Raw genomic sequence first — 20,959 nt, forward strand, 5'->3', positions numbered from 1 at the left:
AACATAAGCCGGGATCAAAGAGGTAATCTAGGATGTCACTACAAAGGCAAAGATAGATAGATGTCAACAGGAGAAGGATGAACTTTGGATGAACAAGATGTACGCACTGTAGCTGGCAGGGTCGATGTGGTCGGGAAGTTCAGGAACCGCGACCTCGAACCTCGACTGGATGGCGGACATGACCTGCTGATCTTCATCCGAAGAAACGTAGGTTATGGCGAGACCTTTCGTTCCGAAACGTCCAGCTCGCCTAATAAGGTCAATGAATAAGAGGCTGGGAAGCCGAGAGGAGGCACCTACCCGACACGATGAAGGTAGCTGTCGGCGTCAGGTGGAGAATCATAATTGATCACAATATTGACACGCTCGACATCAATGCCACGTCCAAAAATATCTGTCGCGACCAAGATACGTTTTTCAAATGCCTTGAAGGCAGTATAACGACGTATACTGCAGATGCGAGATTAATCGAATGAATTAACACGAGCACATAAACGAAGGGACTAACCGTTCTTCCTGCTGCAGACCTGAGTGAATGGCGATACTCGGGAAATTGCAGCTGACGAGGAGCTTGTCCAATTCGATAGCGCGAGCAACTGACTTGACAAAGATGACGACCTGTCCGATGATTTATGTCCGGCGATCTGCAAGGACATGCAAAGGCATCTGACTTACCTGGTTGAACTCTAGAGTATCGAGCAACTCGTTCAGTTTTCTGTTTTTGGCATTCTCTTCGAGCTTAACATAATGTTGTTGGAGACCGTGCAGGGTGAGTTTTGTCTCGTCATCCACGAAAATTTCAAGGGGCTGGCAACACGCACATCAAGGACCTGATCATGAAAAACTGTTGAAGGACGTACATTCGACATGAATTTCTTGCACGTTGCTCTGATGTCCTTTGCAAGAGTGGCGCTAAACATCATGACTTGCTTGTGATGAGGGGTAGTCCTGAAAATTTCTTGTACGTCTCGACGCATGTCTGGTAGAGGATGTCGCAATCAGAATGAAGCAGTCTTCAGGAAGGGGTTGAATAAGAAAAATGAACCATAGAAAAAGGGTAAGCAAGGGGATGTGGCTGACGATCGTTTTGCTGAGTAGGGAGGCAGGAAGTGCAACTTGGTACTTCCAGTGACACGGCGGAGAGTCGATCTTGGTACCCAGACCTCCTCGGTCCCTTCCGGCCCCATACGCCACTACGAGTCAACAAGGTCCCACTTCCACAAACAGTCCCCAAACCCAATCCTTCCGAACCTCCATGGCGAAGTGCACCACCATGTGGTAACAGATGAAGCAAAAAGGCGAGCTTTAGAGTGAGGCCGACTTGGTGACGAATATAAAGAGGTAGGTGAGGATGTCCCAAACTCGTGACTAACCAAGCTGTTCCAGCATTTTATCGCATTCGTCCAGCACAAAATGTTTCACGTTCTTTGCATCCAAGACTTTATCTCTCGCGAGTGCGTTCAAACGACCGGGGGTGGCGACGACGATGTGTGGGCATTTGGTCTTGTCTCGGAGGATTTCGGCATCTTTTGAAACTGGAGTGCCGCCATAGAAAGTGCTGATTCGGACGTCGGGCATATACTTGGCGAAACGGGTGTACTCGTTTTTGATCTGGAAGGCCAGTTCGCGGGTGTGGCAAAGGACAAGGACGGAAACTTGACCATTGACGGGTTCAAGCTGCTGGAGGGTGGCTAGAACGAAAACGGCAGTTTTGCCGTGTCCGGACTTCGCCTGACACAAGACATCCATTCCGAGGACGGCTTGAGGGATGCATTCCTGTTGAACTGATGAAGGAAAGTTTTTAGAAATGTGGAAAGAAAATTTCAAAAGTATTGCCACCTTCTGAAGGGTGCTCAAAACCCAAGTCACTAATTGCACGCAGAAGTTCAGGCTTGAGCAGGAAATCCCTAAAAAATGGTTAAAAAAAGTGAATGGGATTGGATGACCGGCTGACGTACCGGAAGCCAGTCGAATGGATGCCTGAAAAGTTCTTTTTGTCCTTGTCTTCTCCAACCGTTGCCGCTGCACCAGATGCCGCAGTACCAGCAACGGCAGTGAAACCGTTGGTGGTCACGTCATTTTCATCCTCGTAGTCAATAAGATCCTCGTTGTCGTGAGCGCTCATCCTTGAAGAGAAAAGTTGAGTATGTAGTACGGAGTGGTGAGAGTCAGAGGGGGGTGCCGCGTCCAGATGTAGACTGGCTACGCAACCTATGTGTTCCCACGCACAGACCATCTCAGGTCCGCAGCGAAGTTTCGACTCGAACCCATTCGTTATGCATTATTCTCCGTACCTTTCAGGCTCTTCAGGATCAATGTAGAACAAGAAGTCACGATGTCGCTCCGAAGTTTCGAATCATGATCATTTCTCTCAATAATTATCCGCCTCGCTGCAGCACAGCACATGGTCCACAGAACACTGAACCAAATGTATGCCTTCAAGTTCGAGGTACCTGCTCTGCCCTTATATGCCCAGATTCATCTTTTCCGGCTTTGATTCCGGTGTTGAACCGTGTCTTTTCCCGACAGCAAAATCTATAAAATGGGATTATACTCATGATCTTCAAATTCTCCGGTTCCAGCAATGCCATCAAATTGGACCTCCCTCGTCGCTTCGCTGTGTCTTCTTCTCGCTGCCGCACAGGCTGCGGTCATAGTTCCAGGAGCTACGTGGACCGATACTAGTGGCAATGTCATCCAGGCTCATGGAGGCGGCATTTTGAAAGTAGAGGCTGGCGCATTTCATGTTATGATCATTGTTGTTGACGTCTCTTGTGGATCAGGTTGGTTCCACCTATTACTGGCACGGAGAAGACAAAGCCCACAACAGTGGTCTGTTTCGTGCTGTATCATGCTATTCTGTGAGTAACTTTCTCATCCATCGATTTCTCCCCGTTACTGATTCTGCTCAGTCCGCCGATTTAGTTTCTTGGACTCGTCAGACTGACTCCTTGAAACCCATTTCAGGCACCATGATATCCACGTCCAACATTGTCGAACGTCCGAAGGGTATGTTTAGCCACCATCCCATTCGGGGTTATTATTCACAACAATCCACACCAGTCTTATTCAACACCAAAGTAATGTTTCCCCTGCATGACTTGACCTACCTACCTTGACCAATAACGCAGAATTCTGAATATGTTATGTGGTTCCACTCCGACAGCTCGAAGTAAGTTAAGAGTAACAACGCATGGTTTGACTTGAGATGATGTGTCTTCTTTCCAGTTACGGGTCCGCTATGGTCGGTGTCGCAACCTCCAAGACACCATGTGGTCCGTATACTTACAAGGCTAGTTGGAAACCACTGGGAGCCGAATCTCGCGACATGGGTATCTTTAAAGATGGTGGGCAAATACTTCCGTTTTCATGACATTTGGCACATGCAAACGAAACCACCCATGTACAGATGACGGTAACTCTTTCATCACAGCCAGGGACAATTTAGCTTACGCTCCCTCCGAAGGAACGGCATACCTTCTCTATGCATCGGATAACAACCAGAACTTCAAAATCTCGAGGTTAGATGCCGACTATTACAACGTCACTACCCAGGTCAACGTCCTTTCGGGTATGTGAGTCCGTTAGATGAAAACAGTTTTTTAAAATTCAAGTCGACTTCCAGGTTCCACACTCGAGTCACCAGGGATCATCAAACGAAATGGTGTGCGTGCAATTGTTTTGCAGGTCACTCATCTTGCTCAGATCGCTGAAACGATCACAGGTATATTACCTCTTCGCCTCGCACACAACCGGCTGGGACCCCAACCCCAACAAATACTTCCGAGCCACAGTAAGCCATATTTCACGGATGGTCCGAAAGCCTTTCACTGACTGCAGACAGTCGTTATCGGGCACTTGGTCCTCTCAAGCTGATATCGCTCCGTCGGCAACCCGAACTTACTTCTCCCAAAACGCCTTTGACCTCCCCCTCGGCTCCGACGGGATCTACATGGGCGACCGATGGCGACCCTCTCTCCTTGGTAGCAGCCGATACGTCTGGTACCCTCTGTCATGGTCATCCGGGAACCCCCAAATAGTCCATGCCGATGTTTGGAACGTAAATCTGGCTGCCGGTGAGGAACAATAATTATATGGTCATTTGTACACAGCTTAATTTGAGGATCAGGAACGTACACTGTTACCACTGGTACTACTTACGAGGCTGAAAGCGGTACAATCAGCGGCTCAGCGGTATCAATGTCCAGTTCTAGTTTCTCTGGTGGGAAGGGCGTTGGCTTCCTAGGTCTTATCCATACATCGTCGAGAATTGAGCAAGGTTTTGACTAAGTCTCGCACCCAGGCAATGGAGGTTCTCTTACCATCAACAACATTCAGGGGAATGGTCTAGGACAATGGATAGCTCTATATTATGCGAATGGTAAGCAAAATTTTCCCGGATCCGGTTTAATACCATTTCAGCTCACTCACTATAGGTGACTCCACATGGCGCAACACAACAGTCAGCGTGAATGGTGGTGAAAGTGTTCTCGTTGACCAACCCAACACTGGCGGGGGTAGTGTAGTCTTGTCGGTCCCCGTGAAGCTGAACCTCCGCAGTGGCTCCAATTCCATTACCTTTTCGGCGGGCCAGTCCAGTGAGTGTTCTCTCTCGATGCTGAGGAGATTGTCTTAAGATGAATTGCTTTCACAGATTATGCGGCTGATTTGGATAAGATTGTTGTGTACACGGGAAACTGAAGCTACTAAGCGGCGCGAATTGATTGCTTTTGCTGAAGTCGTTTTTATTGATCAAACATGATCTTGAAGAGATGTAAAGGATGAATAAAGTACTGCCAATAAATGGCCGACGTCGCTTGTAGCCACACTCGACTCGGACCATGCATGCGCCGGCGAGCATAGTAGGGACACCTTTTAGCCACCTGCAGATTTCGGGCCCGATGAAGTCATAATACGCTGAGTTCCGATATCACCGATAATATTTTTCGGACGCACATTATTAAGACCGACGTTATGTTCAAATTTCCTTGGACACGAACGGAGGCCGTAAATAAGCTTCCATTTCGATGCTGGCAAGGCTGGTTCGTCCTAGACTTCAAAACAACCGCCGTTGAAATCCTGATCGAGGGTCGGGAACTGGCGTCGGAAATAGGTAGGCAACAATTTATCGGACTCTAGTCCGATCAGCTGCACATCTGTCGGACGAAAAGTCCGCTGTTGAGATCTGAAACTTGCTGTCGGCACTGTTGCCAGCGATGTAGGTGGTGCTGTCGTCACAGCCGAGCGAGGAAGAGCAACAGCAGACAAAGATTTCCGATAAATCCGACCAAGAATGCCGTTAAAAGGCCACAGTATCCGTAATTCCGATACTTTCGACTCTTCTCGTCTATAGTTGTCCGCAGACTTTTCTTCTCTTGTAGAAGCTGGTCATGTCTGCTAGCTATCCGTTTTGGCACGTTTGTTTTCAAACTCTTCTACAACTCCAACTAACAATCTACCCCACAGGTTAGGAGGTTCGTGAGCCGTTTTCCGCAAATTTCTCCAAAACTTATTGACCGTTGTATTCGAGTAGGGGTGGCTGCCTCTAGTGAGTAATGATCATCTCTTGTTCAAGGGCATCTTTTTTGACCTGTTGGAATGGAAATTTAGTGGCAGCGTCATGCACACATCCCCTTGACCTGACCAAAGTGTTAGCAGTCTGCCGTCAAACTCCATTCATTCATTGCAAGCTCACAGAATATATTCCACAGTCGCATGCAAACTCTGACGCACGTTGCTGGCGCCAAACATTCCACTTTTTCCATCATTCGTGCTTCTATAACAGATCTCGGTTTCAGAAGTCTCTATACCGGTCTCAGTGCATCACTATTGCGTCAAATGTCCTATTCGCTTGTTCGCCTTGGAAGCTACGAGGAAATTAAAGCACGAATATCAAAGAGACACAAGCCTACCACACCTCAACTGCTCCTTACTGCGTGTCTTGCTGGGGGTTTGGGTGGTATCGCCGGTAATCCAGCAGGCAAGTTTGAGGTTCATTCATTTTTTGTATGCTAATCAATGTGTAATAGATATTCTACTTGTCCGGATGACAAGTGATTCCGTCAAGCCTCCGGAGCAGCGGTATAACTACTCGAATGCTATTAGTGGTCTGGGTAGTCTTGTCAAAGAGAAAGGTTTGAAGGGGCTTTGTCGCGGAATTGGCCCAAACACCGTGGGTTACAGTTACTATTGAATTCACTCTAGCTCACCGCACTTTGAAGGCAAGGGCCATTCTTATGAATGTGAGTAAGACTGATTACTCTCCGTAATGCTGGTTCAACTGACACTTTACCGTCATCGAGGCATCTCAAGTTGGATCGTGCGTAAAATTTTGTTATGAACGGTCAGGTCCTCAACATTGGCATATTCAGATATGACTTTTTCAAGTCCTCCTTGTTGAATAAAACCATGCCTGTCTTCGATTATCAACTCAAAGATAGCCTGTTACTCCATTCTATCGCCAGCTGTCTTGCCGGCACTGTTGCTACCAGTACGTTTACCCGTCTTTCTTCTCTGTTGGGTGTGCATGTTTTGACTCTTCTTTTGCAGCTGTTTGCTCGCCTGCTGATGTTATTAGATCGCGCGTCATGTCTTCGGTGTGTCTGCTTGTTACTCTCCATCTTCATCTTAATTAATATCACTTAACACCCGCTCAGTCTTCGGACAGTACTGCTTTACAGATCCTTAAGCACTCCTTAGAGAAGGAGGGCCCCAAATTTTTGTTCAAAGGATGGACTCCCGCGTTTATTCGCTTGGGGCCTAACACAATGCTGATGTTCGTGTTCTTTGAGCAACTCAAGAAAGGTTGGGGAAATCTACAATCTTCCTGATACTAATGGAGGACATCTAGAATAAGTTAGATAGTTTATATTTTGTATGTGTACCACGTTTGTAAGCTGCTACTTACTCTAATCCGTAATTACCTGGTTCGGTCGTGTCATGAAGTTGCATCCACTCGCATTGCGCTACGTATTCACTTCCGTTTACCTCCCAATGATGCTCTCGCTTCTATATCAGTAAAGCCTTGCCCCAATTATATTCCATCGTCTTCTAGTTACCCGGTTAGATGAATCAACAGCTCGAGGATTCACAGAACCGCCGACGGACGCAAAACTCGTGTTGATAAGGTTAGTACAAGGCTGCGCCATATTAATACACTGAACACACTGACACTCACGGTACTGCCAGTGTTCCTCAATGCACCCACCCAGCGGGATCGTGCACACCTCTGGTGTTCAGGGGAACCATGCATACTTGCCTTTGGAAGAAATTCGTGCAGAGGTGTTAATCGTCGATGGTATGTTCGTTTCATCTTTTGGTTTCCGTGCGTAGCGCCCATGGCCAAAACCTCTCGTAGTCTCAGCCAGGGTCATCTTGACACAGGTCTTCTCTAATCCATCCGATCATCCAACAAGTCGAGCAGTTTATTACTTCCCGGTGCCCGCGAATGCAGCAGTATGCGGGTTTGAGATGAGCCTAAGCGATGGTCGTGTTGTTCGCGCAACGTGCAAGGAGAAGACACAGGCCGAAGAAGATTTTGAGACTGCCTTGTCGCAGGGAAGACAGGCAGCCATGCTAGAATGGGTTTCTGACGATGGTGAGTCCTCGTACCAACACCCAAAGACACGTCGCCTGACATATGGCAGTCTTCACTATTTCAGTGGGCGCTATTCCCCCGCGTGATAATGTCAAGACAAAGTTGACTGTACGTTGAGTAGTGGGCTCTTCAAACATGCGATCTCACTTTTTATTGGGCAGTTTGTCATGAATCTGTTAAATGAAGACGTGGATGAAGTTCGCTTCCAGTTACCTACTCATGTCGGCGAGCGTTATGGGGATTTACCTCAACCACTTGTCGGAGCCTCGTCCACTTCATCATCCACCCGAGTGCGAATAAACATCGACGTTCAGACAAGCGGAACTATCAGAAGCACCTTCAGCCCTAGTCACGCAGAATTCATTTCCATAACTCCCTATTCTACCCATCTCAACCGTCCTTCTCGTCGGCGGTCAACAATTAAGTTCCGTTCTCGAGAATACCTTGATCGAGACTTTGTCCTCATCATACATGCGGATAAACTCGACAAACCCCGTTGTTTTGCCGAACTTGAAGGCAATCCCGACCACAAAGCCACACTAGCACTTCAGTTTACCGTCATCCCTAAATTCAGTCTCCCTCCCATTCAAAGTCAGGAATATATCTTTGTCATAGATAGAAGTGGAAGCATGCAGGGGTCTCGAATTGAACAAGCGAAGCGCACGCTCACCATGCTTATTCGAATGCTACCAACGGAGAGGACAACATTCAACATCTTCAGTTTCGGACACGATGTCGACGGTATGTGGAACAGAAGTGTACAGTACACTCAAGCAACACTGGACTTGGCAGTACGTTGCGAGTATCTAATGCGGCATTTTTGCTTGTTCAAATTTTCGTTCACAGACGAGACAAATTGAGGAAATGTCAGCTAACTACGGAGGCACAAAGATTCAGAATGCATTGGAAGCCGCGATCAACTCGCGGCATGGCACTGCTCCTGCTGCCGTATTCGTTTTAACGGACGGCGAGGTATGGGATGTTAGTCAGTTTCCTCTTCCTAAATAATTTCGTCCTTACTTATCTTCGTTTCACAACGTTAGGACCAGGAAATGGCCAACAGTATAGTTACATCTGTTCAGTCTCTTGCCGCGCCATCGAGTTTAAAAGTCCACGTCCTTGGCATTGGTAACAGTGTCTCCACACAGATGTGTCAAGACATTGCCAGAGCAGGCAATGGCGTTTGCTTATTTGCCACGGAAGCCGAGGATATTGTGGGCAGCTGTATCAGGCTGCTTACTGCTGGGAGAACTCCACACGTGCGCGATGTCTCTATCGACTGGGGTGTTCCACGAGAATACCTCGACAAGGCAGCTTCGTCGACCGTAAACTTTTCGTCCATTTCTCATCGCACTATACGCATAAAACCGCCTCCGGCTCTTCAGCAAGCGCCGACTCAAATAGAGGGCTCAATACATGCAGGAACGAGGATGGTGATTTTTGCCATTTTGACGTTAAGAAACACCACGGTTCCAAAGGAAGTATCTCTTCGAGGTCGACTTGATGGTTCTACTCGACCGTTCGAACTCGTCATCCCCATACGCGGTGTACAGTTAAGGGATTCCGAACCAGGATTACCCATGATTCACGTTTTAGCGGCGTCTCGTCTGATAGACGAACATGACAAGAATCGTGCCCCTTTACCTTTACCAGTCGACCTGAATCCAATGCCTCCCGACCAGAGACAACTGCGTAAGGCTGCCATTGTCAGATTAGGGGAGCGATATCAACTAGCGAGTCGATATACATCCTTTGTTGCTGTCGACGAAGGGCAAAATGACGGCCAGCGGTCACGGTCACGTTTCGACTTTGGTAATTGGGATCATGATCGTAGTGAAGCACCAGAACTTGGTTTTCACGAAAACGTGCAACCTGTACATGAAACTCCGATGTCATCCCCCCTCTCTGACACTTGGATAGATGTAGGTCAGGATGCACCGTCGCCCGTGTCTGAATCTGCGGCCGTTCCAGGTGCTTGGCTAAAAAGACGTTCCCGTTCTTCTTTTTCAACGAACTCGGGTGTAGACGAAGGATACGAGACTGACAAGACGTTCACCACCTTGAGTTCCCTTGAATCATGTTCTTCACAATGGTCCGGATGGACGACCGATGATGACGAACCCGCACTCCCACTATCGGAGGAAGACGCCCGTATCCGACGCTGTCCCTCACCTCTACTCGTTCCCCTAAGACTAGCACCTGAAAGCGCTCGACAGAGGTTAGCTCAGCAACAGCCACAGCTTTCTCAACCTGTCCCACAAAACCTTGCTCGCCAGCCGATTGGCCGCGAGATCTTCGACGTTGCAACTTTACAACTGTGCGATGGATCATACCCATTGAACGATAAACTTCGCTCTATAGTCGGAAGTGCAGCCGCTGACGAACATTCCCGGATAATACCCCCTGTGCCCCCAACAGCCTGGGCCACGGCACTGGCTGTGGCGTTCATAACCAAACACCTTCTGCATCGCAAGGAGTTGTCCAACGATATAACATTGAAATCGCGCAAGTTCCTCGAGACGATCTTGGGAGGTGAAGAGTTGATCAGAAGGGCAAGAAGTCTAGTTGTATGAGTCCTTGAGATATTTAGTTTTTGTTGTTGTTTTACTTTACACGATTATACGAGGACTACAATGCGCTATGCTGTTCTGGAGGTACAGACAGGTAATGAATGATACATGTAAATACAAGTCCAAGCAAGGCAATCATCCGTTCACTCATCCCGAATTTCCTTCATCCACGTCTTTACATCCTCCCACGCTATATTCTTTTCCTTCTCGTCCCACCACCCAGGAGGAATAATGTAGACGTCATGCACGGCATCCTTGATCCATCTCATCCTCACGCGGTTCCCTCCACAGTCGTCCCCGTCGAGATCCCGGGCCATCGCCCTACCTAAATTCTTCACCTCAATCGTCAGCCTCTCCGCATCCCCGATCATGATGAGGGTTTTCGGGAATCCTTCGAATAGCTTCTTGTATCGAGAGTACTTGAGCGCATGGTGGTAATGATAACTTTCCTCCTCAACGCCAGCTCGAGTGCGAAGATGACGTCGGGGAGTAGGAAACTCTTCACCTTCGCCATCGAAAGGAGTGATGGTAATTTTTGGGGGAACATGAGTGGTGACCGCTGTTGATGAAGAAGCCTTGCTTTCGGTCCTAGTGTGGTTGCTATCGGTTTCGCCAGCATGGGTGTGCGAAGGGATATGGGCAGCTTGAGTTGGTAACCTGACTTCGGACGACATTGAAGGTGGCGATTGTTGGTCATTATCCTTCCCACGCTCATTTGATTGGGTGTCATTCAATCCCTCTGTTATCAGACTCCTCTCTTCTTCCAAGGTCTCCATCTGTGCTACCGCCGGTACATGATAAGGGGCAAGTGGGGAGTTCTCCGGAGTCATGGTAGACACAGAATCCGCATCCGAATCATGCCCGCCTGTTCCAAGAAAAATCCTTGCGTGTTCATTACCCCCGACTTTGACCATCTTCCTCTTGATGCCTCCTGTCAATGTGACTTCTGAATTTGCGGTCGGTAGATTCCTGTTCCTGTTCGGATCGGAGTCCTTTGAATGATCACAGTCCCACTCGCCATCAAGATCGCCCTTGCATTCGCATAGTTTTGAGCCATCATACATGTCGACCGGATGGCCCCAACGTTTCAACACTTTTGGACTAGCGGGCGAGACATATTCGGAGTGGACAACGAGCATGAGCCTACAATTTTCTTCCTGTATTTTGGCCCGTTCGGCATCGTCAAGCACACTCAACGTTGAGGAAGAACAGGTTGCGCCGATCGTCGGGGGTGATCCAAAATTCACGCTCCGCATGAGGCCCCTTCCGAGAGAGATGACGGAAGCTGCACCAGCTGAACCCAACCACATCAAGGTCATCCTTCAAACAATATACTCAGATCACAGCGTTCATGTCAGAGGGAAGTTACAGACCTATCTCTTTGGCTATTCTCTTTCTCCCAGGCGTCTTGTGGACGATGTTTGAATCCAAGGAACGTTCGTTGAAGGAGGGCGCGAGGCTCTGGTGTATCCGTTAGATAGTCGGTGGAAGCATTGGGTCGTGGGATGTAGTAGGAAGGTGAGGAAGGGAAAGCGTGAGACGCATCGCAGGACGGAGAGAACAGAAGGAGTCCATCTGGCATAGGCAGCTGCTCTTCGTCTCGAATCCAACGGGCCAGGGCTAAGACCAAGTTTCCTCCGGAACTATCTCCAATCAAAACGATCTTGCATTTTTTCTGTCCGTCCGCTACAGGGACGGCCACGTTACTGCCATTAGAGGGTGTATCCGAAGACGACGGTTGCGGAACAGGAATACTGGGAAAGTCGTATGAATCGACATTGTAAAATGGATAGGGAATACATCCACGTACTTTTGATAGTATTTTCTAACGACATGAGCGTATACAGTCGCAGCATCAATAATAACTGCAGGTAATGGTGCATGTTGAAGCAACCGATATTCTACAGCATGGATCTCTGTGAAGAGTTTGTCCTGCGGCACGAGAAAGGTGTAAGTGCGGGTAAGATAGAAGTTGGCGCAACTACTCGCCTTCATGAGCCGTCTAGGAATGTTGGAAGTCCTAACTTTTTCGTGTGCCGACATTTGGCAGTAACCACCGCCGTGCAAGTAAATCCCGATGACGGGGATATTGTCGTCCGAAGATGATTGTTCTGAAGCGAATCAGCTTGAGCAACTCATGATCTGAAGTACAGGCGTCAGGCTTGAGCTCACCAGCAGTGCATTTTGGATCCATAACCGCCACTGGTCTTTCCTTTGGCCAAACATATGTTCCTACCCTTTTGAAAGGCACCCTCCCATACCGGTCAACCACCACCCCACTCCTCAGCCGCTGCTCTAGCGGTGGAGCCCACTCGAACCTCGTCTCTTTCAACTTGTCGTGATCTGGCTCTTCATCGGGATCCCTCGTATCCCAGTTGACACCAGCAACCTCTGTAACACGAGATATCCGCCTAGTGAAGTTGACGAAGATGATTTGACGGATACTCCATGATGGTCGGGGACGATATGACCTTGGAAGGAGTAAGTAATATAGAGTCCAGTAGGGAACAAGCAGAAGGGTGGTGAATAGACGTTGAAAGACGTATAGGCCTTTGAAAGGTTCTTTTGCGTGAGGTAAATGGGCGAAATGCTCGTACTGGGGCGTTGAGTCGTATAACATGGTAGGTGGAAAAGTCGGGCTCTGACTTGTTTAAGTATGGAGTTGCCGGGGGCGTTTTCACCCGTTTTCACTCATAAGTCATGATGAAACCACGACCCTACTTGGCTTATGTAGGGCCGTCCCGATACTTCCTCGGCTCCATGTGCACAGCAATTCGGCTGTGACTGCCAGCTTGGTTATTTGTCAGCGCACTCCGGAATTCCTCGGACACCAACAATTATTTCAGCGTTATTTTACACGAATTTCGAATAATACACAAAACCCGACCAAGATAGAGAAAATAATCAATCATCATCGCTGGGAGTCAGATACTCTTCGTCGCTCAGCACCTGAGTCTTCCTTCCAGAGTTCCTCGGCTTTAACGGGGGAGGCGGGCGCACATCCTCATCGTCCATCGGGGTCAATGCCGATTCGTAAGAGCCAGCAGAATCATTGCTTCCACCTCCCACAGGTGCACCAGGTAACCCGCTCCCAACGACAGCCCGATCCCAAGCACCATTGAAAACCTTTTCCATCTCTTCAGCATCGTTATACACCCACGACCCTTCAGTGTTATAGGTCCGAGCATTGTTGAACATCAACTGCCAGTCGGCGCGGAATTGGTTTACGTCTTTATAGTAGTTGCTTTGTGAACGTTTCCGGATATGGGAGAGGGCAATCGGTCGTGTAATGAGAGTGTAGTAATCAGGGTAATCCTTGAAAGGTAATGTAAGGGATCGGCATCTTTGAACAGCATGATCGGAAGTAACTTACTCTCTTGTCAGGAGGTTCTCTGAACAGTTCGCATCTCTTCCGTCCGTCTTCTGCCTCACATGCCAAAACAGCTTTATAACACTCGTTGAAGGCTTTCTTCATTTTCTCTCTCACTGCCGGTGCCACATCTCCAGCCTTCACTCTTCTCCGTTTCTGCAAAGCCAGTGTCAAATCCTGGGAGTCCGTTACAAGGAAAAAATATCTCACCTGTTCTCTCTCATCATCATCCTCATCGTCAGCAATGCTTGGTGTCACTGACATAGACTTCATCCCGCGCTTCCTCTTCCCCCCAACAATGGCAGGTGAATCTTCGATGGTATTCTTCCCTTTGCCCTTCTTCTTGCGCCCACGTCCACTCGTCGGGACAGAGTCTTCAGAAACTGGTGTACCCCGACCAGATGCCTCCGCATCGCGAAGGAGTTTGTTCGCCGCACGCCGGTCCTTTCTATCGCGTTTCTGTTGGGACAGTTCTTCAAGGTCGTCACCATCCTCGAGTGCCTGCACAGCATCATTTCAAACCACTTCTTCAAATGGAGGTTTCAACAAAAGCACGTACCATGGCCCAAGTATCATCATCAAGCCCATCATTGTAGCTCACTACATTCCTCTTCCTCTGTCCACGTCCCTCGATGACTTCCTCCCCTCCGTCCATTGCGCCGAACGGCTCGTCGATCCGGTAACACTCCGGCAACTCTTCAAGTTGAATAAGCGGCGGTGGTGGTTTCCCCCTGTTCCCAGCCGCCCGCCAGTTCTCCAGCGCATCACGTTCCCTTTGCATATCAATCTTCCTGAACACTTCAGACTCTTCGTCTGTACGAGCGATGATAGCATTCAACTCTTCATCGTTCATGTCTCCCGCTTCTTCATTCTCTTCTTCTTGATCGGCTTCAAGAATGGAACGCTATAGAACATGGTCATAATCGGGCCAACTCCCATCCACACCACCTTTGAAGTGCTCACCAAGAACTCCTCCTGCTCTTCTTGGGTACTCTTGTTGTCGAACCGCCCAGCCTGAATGACCTTGTCATCGATGTCCAACTTGTACCTCGCTCGAGAATACATGGCTTCCTCAACACTTTTTTCTGTAATGAAACGAAGGATAAGCACGGCCTTTGTCTGACCGATACGATGGGCACGATCCTGAGCTTGCAAATCGGCGTGAGGATTCCAGTCAGAGTCAAAGCTACAAATATAGTTTTAGCGGAAAACGTAAAAAAAAACCAACGGGTTCTCACATGACGACGGTGTCAGCAGTTTGCAAGTTCAAACCCAAACCTCCAGCTCTTGTACTCAGAATGAAGACTTTGTACTCTGAATTGGCAGCATTGAATAGTTGCACAAATTGAGCACGTTCCTCGGTCTTGGTACCACCATCGAGTCGCAGGAACTTAACTCCAGTGTATTTGAGGAAATCAGCCATGATATCCATGACTTTCGTCATCTGGAAGAAGATGAGGACCTGAGGGGAAATCTGTCTCAGCCAGTGAAGATCTGAGGGAAAAAGAATTCCCACTCTATGCCCTGTAGCGAAGAACTTAGGTAGAACTCTATTCAACAACTCTAACTTTCCCGAACATCTAACGATCCGGTCGTCGATCATGCCACTCGGATTGACCTTGTCTTCTACGCTCTCGAACAAGAAAGGATGCTGGCAAATCTTTCGGAGTTGCATGAGTTCATTAGAAAGACCTTTGACACCTCCATGTTTGCTGCAAGTAGGAATTTAAAAGAAGACCTAAGAAGGGACTGCGAACAAAAAAAAACACCAAACACGCACCCTTTTACATCCTTACCATCCGCAATCATTTTGAACCTCTTCATCTGCTTATACAACTGACTCTGTAACGCACTCATTCTGACCTTGATGACCTTCTCCACCTTATCCGGCAGTTCACTTTCTACATCCTTCTTTAACCTTCTCAACAGAAATGGTCGCAACACTTTGTGTAAACGACGGATGATGAGGAGAGCCTCTTCTTCATTCAACTCGATCTTGTCTCCAGTTCCAGAGTTGGCGAACGGGGTGTTGAACCATTCATCAAATGATTTGACAGAGTTGAAGATCTTGGGCAGGACGAAATTGAGAAGGGACCAAAGTTCGGGAAGATTGTTTTGAAGAGGGGTACCGGTAAGAATGAGACGATAGCGGCAATGGTAGAAGGTTGTGAGAGTTTGCGAGAGTTTCGATTGCGTGTTTTTCATGCGATGACCCTCGTCTGTGAGTAAGTGTTATTTACGTTTCAGGTTTCAAAGCTAGGGCACTCACCAATAATCATATGAATCCATTTAATCTTACTTAGATGTGGTCGGTCCTTGATAATGTACTCGTACGTCGTCAACAAAACCTGGAACTGTCCAACACGAAGATCACCCTGAAGGGCTCGACGTTGGGCTGGATTCCCTTTATATGCGATGATCTTGATAGAGGGGGCCCACTTCGCAAACTCTCCCGACCAGTTAGTCATTGTGGACAGAGGTACTATGACCAAGTAAGGTCCTCGTAAACGTTTGATTTCAACCAAGAAGGCGATAAGGGATATAGTTTGAATGGTTTTCCCGAGACCCTGTCCGCTAGGTTAGCCTATGAGGGGAGAAAAAATGTCCGTTTACCAACCATTTCGTCGGCAAGAATGCCGTTGAGTCTGTTGTTGTACAGACTAACCATCCACTGCAATCCTTTCAACTGATATTCCTTCAAAGTTCCACCAATTAACATAGAAGGCTGCTTTGTGACCTTTTCTTGTATCCGATGCGCAACAGCATAGTAGTCAATCTTTCTCTCCTTATCCTCATCGTCAGCCATGACCTTCGCACCGAAGGTAGCTTCGGAAGTCGGACCGTCCATCGATTGGTGGTGTATTTGCATTACACCTGCTTCGTTCTGTTGTGCAACAACAGCGTGAGCCAAAGAGTCCAAGTACGTATCGGTTTGTCTGAGAAGATGTGTGATGCGAGTGTCCTTCGCAGTGTCAATGAGCTTCATATACGCCTCTTCATCGTCAGCCTTCAACGCCTTCAAACGCTCCTTCGATATCCTTTCAATCCTCTTCTGCTCCTCCTTCTCCGTATGGGCATGGAAACTCCCAACAGCACGACCAAGTCGTAATATCCTCTCTCTTGCCATTTGATTGGCACTGTTGAGCTCACGTCCGTGGTTGACGATGACACTGAGCTGTTCGACGTGTTTGGATTTCGCTCGTTGTTCACGTTTGGAACGCTGTTCACGTTCCAGCTTCTCGGTGACACGAGCATCTTTGAATGTTGGTTTACGTGTACGGCGGAAGTCAGTACGGTTTAAAGGGAGAAGAGATCCGTGAGTGAGACGTTCGGCTGTAAGAGCTCGCATGGCCCGCTGCTTCTCGAGAAGGCGAAGGGATTTAAGTTCGATGAGAGCGCGTAGTTTACCGTGTGAGGTTGCTGGAGGGAAAGTCAAGGCGTGGTGCAGAGGGGTAGAGGTGGCATTCTTCGCAGCCTGGTCTGCATTTTCTTTATTCTCCTTTGAGAGACTTTCGACGTCTACGTCCGTTTCAAGTCCACCATCGCCGATAGTAGAGGCCATGGCCTCTAACTCTTGAATACGCTGCTGCATTCGAGCTTGTATAAAATTGTCCCGCTCGTCAAGAATCTGGTGAGCATCGAGACCAGCAGGCATAATGGTGGGTATGAGAAGGCGCTGTAAGCGGGTGGCAAATAATGCTGGGTCGGTCTCTGAAGGTCGCTTAAGATGGGTGAAGGGGTGGCGGTATGCGTTATAGGGGTAGATGCCACTATCAACGTCATCTTCGAGAAAAGGACCTTTGGGCATATCAGCAGGGTTTATTTGAATCGTTTCGGTTTCCTCCGTCTTGATGGTGCCATTCACTTGAGGTGCTGGGTGAGGTGCTTCAGGAGCCGGGACTTCACTCTTCGCGGCCTTTACTGCACTGTCAATAACACGAGAGGAAACGTCGGGGATATGTAGAATTTTCTCGAGGTCCTGAACAGCAGTATTGTGGGGAATAATGGCATGTTGAAGAGATTCTGGTACGGGTGCACCTCTCTGAAGGAGCTTGAAGGCTTGTATCTGGGCCCGAAGGACGTTAATTTGCTCTGAAGTGAAGGAAACTGGGGTTTGTGACTGAGGTGGGAGAGCGTTTGTGTGGCCGTTGAGAGTCGGCTGAGGCTGTTGAGGTTGATGTTGGCCGTGTAAGCTCTGCATTCCGGGTACTGCTCCTGCTCCTCCCTGGGGAATTCCTGCTCCTGGGTCACTGAGTCAGCGACCAACAGAGAAAGAGAAGATGAAGATGAGTTACGGTTTCCCATAGCCGAAATGTACTTCATAAGCGTTTCGAGTTCATTTGGATTCTTTTGCTCTGTGGGGTTCTTCCTCAGGAAGTTTGCTCTCTGGACACGAATGAGTAATGGAAGGAAACTGAGAAGAAAAGACACACGGACCTGCATCATTGCCTGAATATCGATTGGCCTCTGTTGAGGCTGGTTTTGTGTTTGGGCCAGCATTATAGCCGACGACGCGCCCGCGTCTTGAACGAATTGTTGACAATTTACAGCCAACGAGACTCTCACAAGTCCAGAAGCTGCTGTGCAAAGAGTCACACCACTCGTCACAACGTTGCGTGACATTGACAGTGATTTCGTTTCCACGGTCTCGGGGCCGAAGACGCCGAAGGCTGTGGGTCGAACGCCGTGTCGATTTGGGTAATAACCAAGTGCATTCTCATACACATCACACATTCTAGAGTAGCGGATCTATGCATTCAAACAAGATTGTCAAGAATCAGCTCGTACCGGTGCCAAGTTCACTCCTTTTCACCAACTACAACTATCACCAGCACTTGGGATCCTTTATCATGCCCCTAATACCCTACATTCTCAAATGACATTGACAAACGAGAGGATGGAGATGACGAGGATGTAAGTGACCCAGTACGGAAGAGCTGCCCACCGCGCCATCGCTGGAGCTGACAGGGTTCCCGAGCTGTACTGACGGTTGTCATGGGCTTTGCGGAAGGAAAGGCACTAGCCGATGTTCCAGCTACGCCCGCAATCAACGAGGACCACAAGATTCGCATTCAAGCTGTTTTACAACCTTCGGTTTTGTTCATGGTGACTTGCACAAACCAAACTCCATCGATTCATCGTTGACGCGCACGGAGTTGGACATCATGCTTGACTTCGACACGGACTCTGAGCTAAGGATCAGAAGAAATTGACGCCAGCACCTTGATGAATCCCTGGACCCATTCAAAGAGGTCTTGGAAGAATTTCCTGTGTCAGGAGTCTCTAAACGGGTGTTAGACTGTGATCAAACGGACTGAGGCGGAACCCAATTCATTTGGGTCAGGTTAACAGAGAAATAATGTATAGTCCAACATCGACCTGGTAGCTATCACTCACCAATTCATGTCCTCATATATTTACTATGCAAATCCTTTGAGAGGAATTTTCGTATTTTCGGTGTGTGCATATGCATGCGCCCACGTTTCTCAAACTGGAGTGTATTCTATTACATTCTAGTCTACAACTTCTATGTTATACATAACCAGCTAGTTGACAAATACATGATAAAATGACAGCAGTGTCCTTGTCTATGCAATCTAGTTGGCAGGTTTTGGTGGGAGCACCATGGTAGGTGGCAAAGTAGTAACAGCCGGGAGCCTAGCAGTGGCAGTAGCTCGGGCATTTTGTTGCATCAGCATATCCACACACACCTTCAAACAAGATCGTCAATCATTGTATCACAGCGAGGGAGAAAGAGAAGATCCTCACAATGGCGGCCATGGCTTCCACGATAGGAATAGCACGAGGAACGACACAGGGGTCATGTCTTCCACGAGCTGCCAGTTCGCCCATCTTTCCATCGTACATCGCAGTCTGTTGAGCTTGAGAGATTGTCGCAGGGGACTTGAACCCGATACGGAAATAGACATCCTGGCCATTGGTGATACCTCCCTGGATACCTCCGGACCAGTTGCTCTTGGTCCCCAAGCGGCCGTTGGGCAAAGCAATGAATGGGTCATTATGTTTGCTACCGGGGACAGTGCATCCGCGGAAGCCGGAACCGACTTCGAAGGCTTTGGTGGCAGGAATGCTCAACATGGCGTGGGCGAGCTTCGCCTCGAACTTGTCGAAACACGGTTCACCAAGACCTGGGGGAAGATTACGGATCACGCAAGTAACGGTTCCTCCAATAGAGTCCAGTCTCTCCTTGGCACGCAGGATTCTCTGAGAGATGGGTCAGTTAATAATCTATATGAAGTAGAGATGCATGATCTACTGACCTCGACCATCTTTTCAGCGGTCTCTGGGTGTGGGCAGCGGGTGATATGAGAGTCGACTTGTTCCCTGGTGACAGTCTGGATAAGTTTCAGGAACTCAGGAGAAACTGGGTCTGTTACATATACGATATTCAGTGGATGTTCGTTGGAAGAAAACTTTGCGGGCACCCACCCGCAGCTTCATCACTCTCGGGATCTTCCTCGCCCTTCGTCTCGGGGATTGCAATCTTCCCAACGCTGCTAACGAATGCGACGATTTCAACACCGTGAGCAACTTTGAGATATTTTTCAGCGATTGCACCTATAAACAAGGAAACTAAAGTTACGACCAAAATGTATGACGAGTTACAAACCTGCAGCAACACGACCAATCGTTTCACGAGCAGAGGAGCGGCCACCACCGCTGGAAGCCTTGACACCGTACTTCTCCAAATACGTGTAATCGGCGTGAGATGGACGAGGATAGAGGTCGGTCTCGCTGTAGTCGTGTGGACGCTGATCAAGGTTCCTTACGAGCAGGCCGATAGGTGTGCCAAGGGTGATACCATGTTCGATACCGGACTGCAGTTGGACTGCATCTGCTTCGTTACGCTGTGTGCTGTTGGTTAAGTGATTCGATCTGCGGATGAGATGAGAATACTCACAGGTGTAGTGAGGTTGCTTTGACCAGGACGACGGCGGTTAAGTTGAGCTTGTATGTCCTCAGCTGTGAGTGCGAGACCCTAGAAGTTTTGTTAATCGGGCACTTTAAGAGGACAGATTTTGATACGTACTGGAGGAACTCCATCAACGATAGCACCAACAGAAGCACAGTGGCTTTCTCCGTAGGTGCTTACACGAAACAACGAACCGAAAGAAGACATGACTGGTGTAGTAAACTTGTTCGAATTACCCTTCTCGAAAGTAGGGGAGACAGCTACCCCAACTTTGTTCGAAGGCTGGTGGTTTTATGGTGAGAGATGAGGGACTGAGTAAAATCTAACGCTGGACAGCCGGGCGTAGAGGAGAAAGATAATGCTCCTCGATGATCGCACCGCGGCCGAGTCATTTATCTATTTATTCCCACGGCTTTCTCAACCTCCATGCTCGTCTCAGATTGTCCTCGTTGGTCTACTACATCTTCGTACGATGCTCATCCTTATAA

At 48.5% G+C, this 20,959-nt stretch overlaps 7 protein-coding genes across 8 annotated transcripts; 3 read left to right on the forward strand and 4 right to left on the reverse strand.

Moving 5' to 3' along the window:
• Positions 1 to 27: 27 nt before the first annotated feature.
• On the reverse strand, positions 28 to 2,125 carry SUB2 (Suppressor of the cold-sensitive snRNP biogenesis mutant brr1-1; the record flags this gene model as incomplete). Its single annotated transcript, XM_043154798.1, has 9 exons — positions 28 to 38; positions 108 to 250; positions 301 to 450; positions 509 to 618; positions 676 to 807; positions 861 to 979; positions 1,374 to 1,784; positions 1,840 to 1,907; positions 1,959 to 2,125. The coding sequence occupies 9 exons, from the start codon at positions 2,123 to 2,125 to the stop codon at positions 28 to 30; spliced, it is 1,311 nt and encodes a 436-aa protein (XP_043007256.1).
• A 109-nt stretch (positions 2,126 to 2,234) lies between these two features.
• Positions 2,235 to 4,856, forward strand: E1B28_009872 (uncharacterized protein). 2 transcript variants are annotated; one of them, XM_043154799.1, is made up of 16 exons: positions 2,235 to 2,449; positions 2,530 to 2,725; positions 2,784 to 2,861; positions 2,913 to 3,009; positions 3,064 to 3,080; positions 3,132 to 3,172; positions 3,229 to 3,347; positions 3,410 to 3,415; positions 3,467 to 3,571; positions 3,626 to 3,666; positions 3,725 to 3,793; positions 3,845 to 4,076; positions 4,130 to 4,246; positions 4,304 to 4,381; positions 4,437 to 4,598; positions 4,655 to 4,856. In XM_043154799.1, exons 2-16 carry the CDS (start codon positions 2,585 to 2,587, stop codon positions 4,699 to 4,701), a joined length of 1,350 nt encoding a protein of 449 aa, XP_043007257.1. In that variant the 5' UTR covers positions 2,235 to 2,449; positions 2,530 to 2,584; the 3' UTR covers positions 4,702 to 4,856. The 2 variants fall into 2 exon arrangements, with proteins under 2 accessions (XP_043007257.1, XP_043007258.1); XM_043154800.1 differs by having other exon boundaries at positions 2,235 to 2,725; positions 4,130 to 4,381.
• Positions 4,857 to 5,390: 534 nt separating this feature from the next.
• Positions 5,391 to 6,830, forward strand: E1B28_009873 (uncharacterized protein; the record flags this gene model as incomplete). The annotated part of the gene is made up of 11 exons (XM_043154801.1): positions 5,391 to 5,413; positions 5,467 to 5,474; positions 5,534 to 5,548; positions 5,611 to 5,650; positions 5,712 to 5,980; positions 6,030 to 6,172; positions 6,222 to 6,242; positions 6,303 to 6,319; positions 6,372 to 6,490; positions 6,550 to 6,596; positions 6,657 to 6,830. The coding sequence occupies 11 exons, from the start codon at positions 5,391 to 5,393 to the stop codon at positions 6,828 to 6,830; spliced, it is 876 nt and encodes a 291-aa protein (XP_043007259.1).
• A 367-nt stretch (positions 6,831 to 7,197) lies between these two features.
• On the forward strand, positions 7,198 to 10,170 carry E1B28_009874 (uncharacterized protein; the record flags this gene model as incomplete). Its single annotated transcript, XM_043154802.1, has 6 exons — positions 7,198 to 7,297; positions 7,358 to 7,597; positions 7,647 to 7,705; positions 7,759 to 8,388; positions 8,444 to 8,578; positions 8,641 to 10,170. The coding sequence occupies 6 exons, from the start codon at positions 7,198 to 7,200 to the stop codon at positions 10,168 to 10,170; spliced, it is 2,694 nt and encodes an 897-aa protein (XP_043007260.1).
• E1B28_009875 (uncharacterized protein) lies at positions 10,128 to 12,877 on the reverse strand. The gene is made up of 5 exons (XM_043154803.1): positions 12,340 to 12,877; positions 12,157 to 12,278; positions 11,978 to 12,099; positions 11,541 to 11,921; positions 10,128 to 11,487 (listed from the first exon to the last, which is right to left on the reverse strand). Exons 1-5 carry the CDS (start codon positions 12,785 to 12,787, stop codon positions 10,311 to 10,313), a joined length of 2,250 nt encoding a protein of 749 aa, XP_043007261.1. The 5' UTR covers positions 12,788 to 12,877; the 3' UTR covers positions 10,128 to 10,310.
• A 96-nt stretch (positions 12,878 to 12,973) lies between these two features.
• Positions 12,974 to 18,127, reverse strand: E1B28_009876 (uncharacterized protein). The gene is made up of 12 exons (XM_043154804.1): positions 17,975 to 18,127; positions 17,833 to 17,923; positions 16,155 to 17,779; positions 15,807 to 16,104; positions 15,318 to 15,756; positions 15,054 to 15,249; positions 14,776 to 14,999; positions 14,501 to 14,723; positions 14,097 to 14,441; positions 13,748 to 14,038; positions 13,541 to 13,693; positions 12,974 to 13,482 (listed from the first exon to the last, which is right to left on the reverse strand). The coding sequence occupies exons 1-12, from the start codon at positions 18,035 to 18,037 to the stop codon at positions 13,072 to 13,074; spliced, it is 4,359 nt and encodes a 1,452-aa protein (XP_043007262.1). The 5' UTR covers positions 18,038 to 18,127; the 3' UTR covers positions 12,974 to 13,071.
• An 892-nt stretch (positions 18,128 to 19,019) lies between these two features.
• E1B28_009877 (uncharacterized protein) lies at positions 19,020 to 20,943 on the reverse strand. The gene is made up of 7 exons (XM_043154805.1): positions 20,589 to 20,943; positions 20,460 to 20,537; positions 20,169 to 20,406; positions 19,988 to 20,116; positions 19,819 to 19,928; positions 19,307 to 19,762; positions 19,020 to 19,248 (listed from the first exon to the last, which is right to left on the reverse strand). Exons 1-7 carry the CDS (start codon positions 20,676 to 20,678, stop codon positions 19,135 to 19,137), a joined length of 1,215 nt encoding a protein of 404 aa, XP_043007263.1. The 5' UTR covers positions 20,679 to 20,943; the 3' UTR covers positions 19,020 to 19,134.
• Positions 20,944 to 20,959: the final 16 nt, after the last annotated feature.

This window comes from Marasmius oreades, chromosome 6 (assembly GCF_018924745.1).
Source record: "Marasmius oreades isolate 03SP1 chromosome 6, whole genome shotgun sequence".
Classification (NCBI taxonomy): domain Eukaryota; kingdom Fungi; phylum Basidiomycota; class Agaricomycetes; order Agaricales; family Marasmiaceae; genus Marasmius; species Marasmius oreades.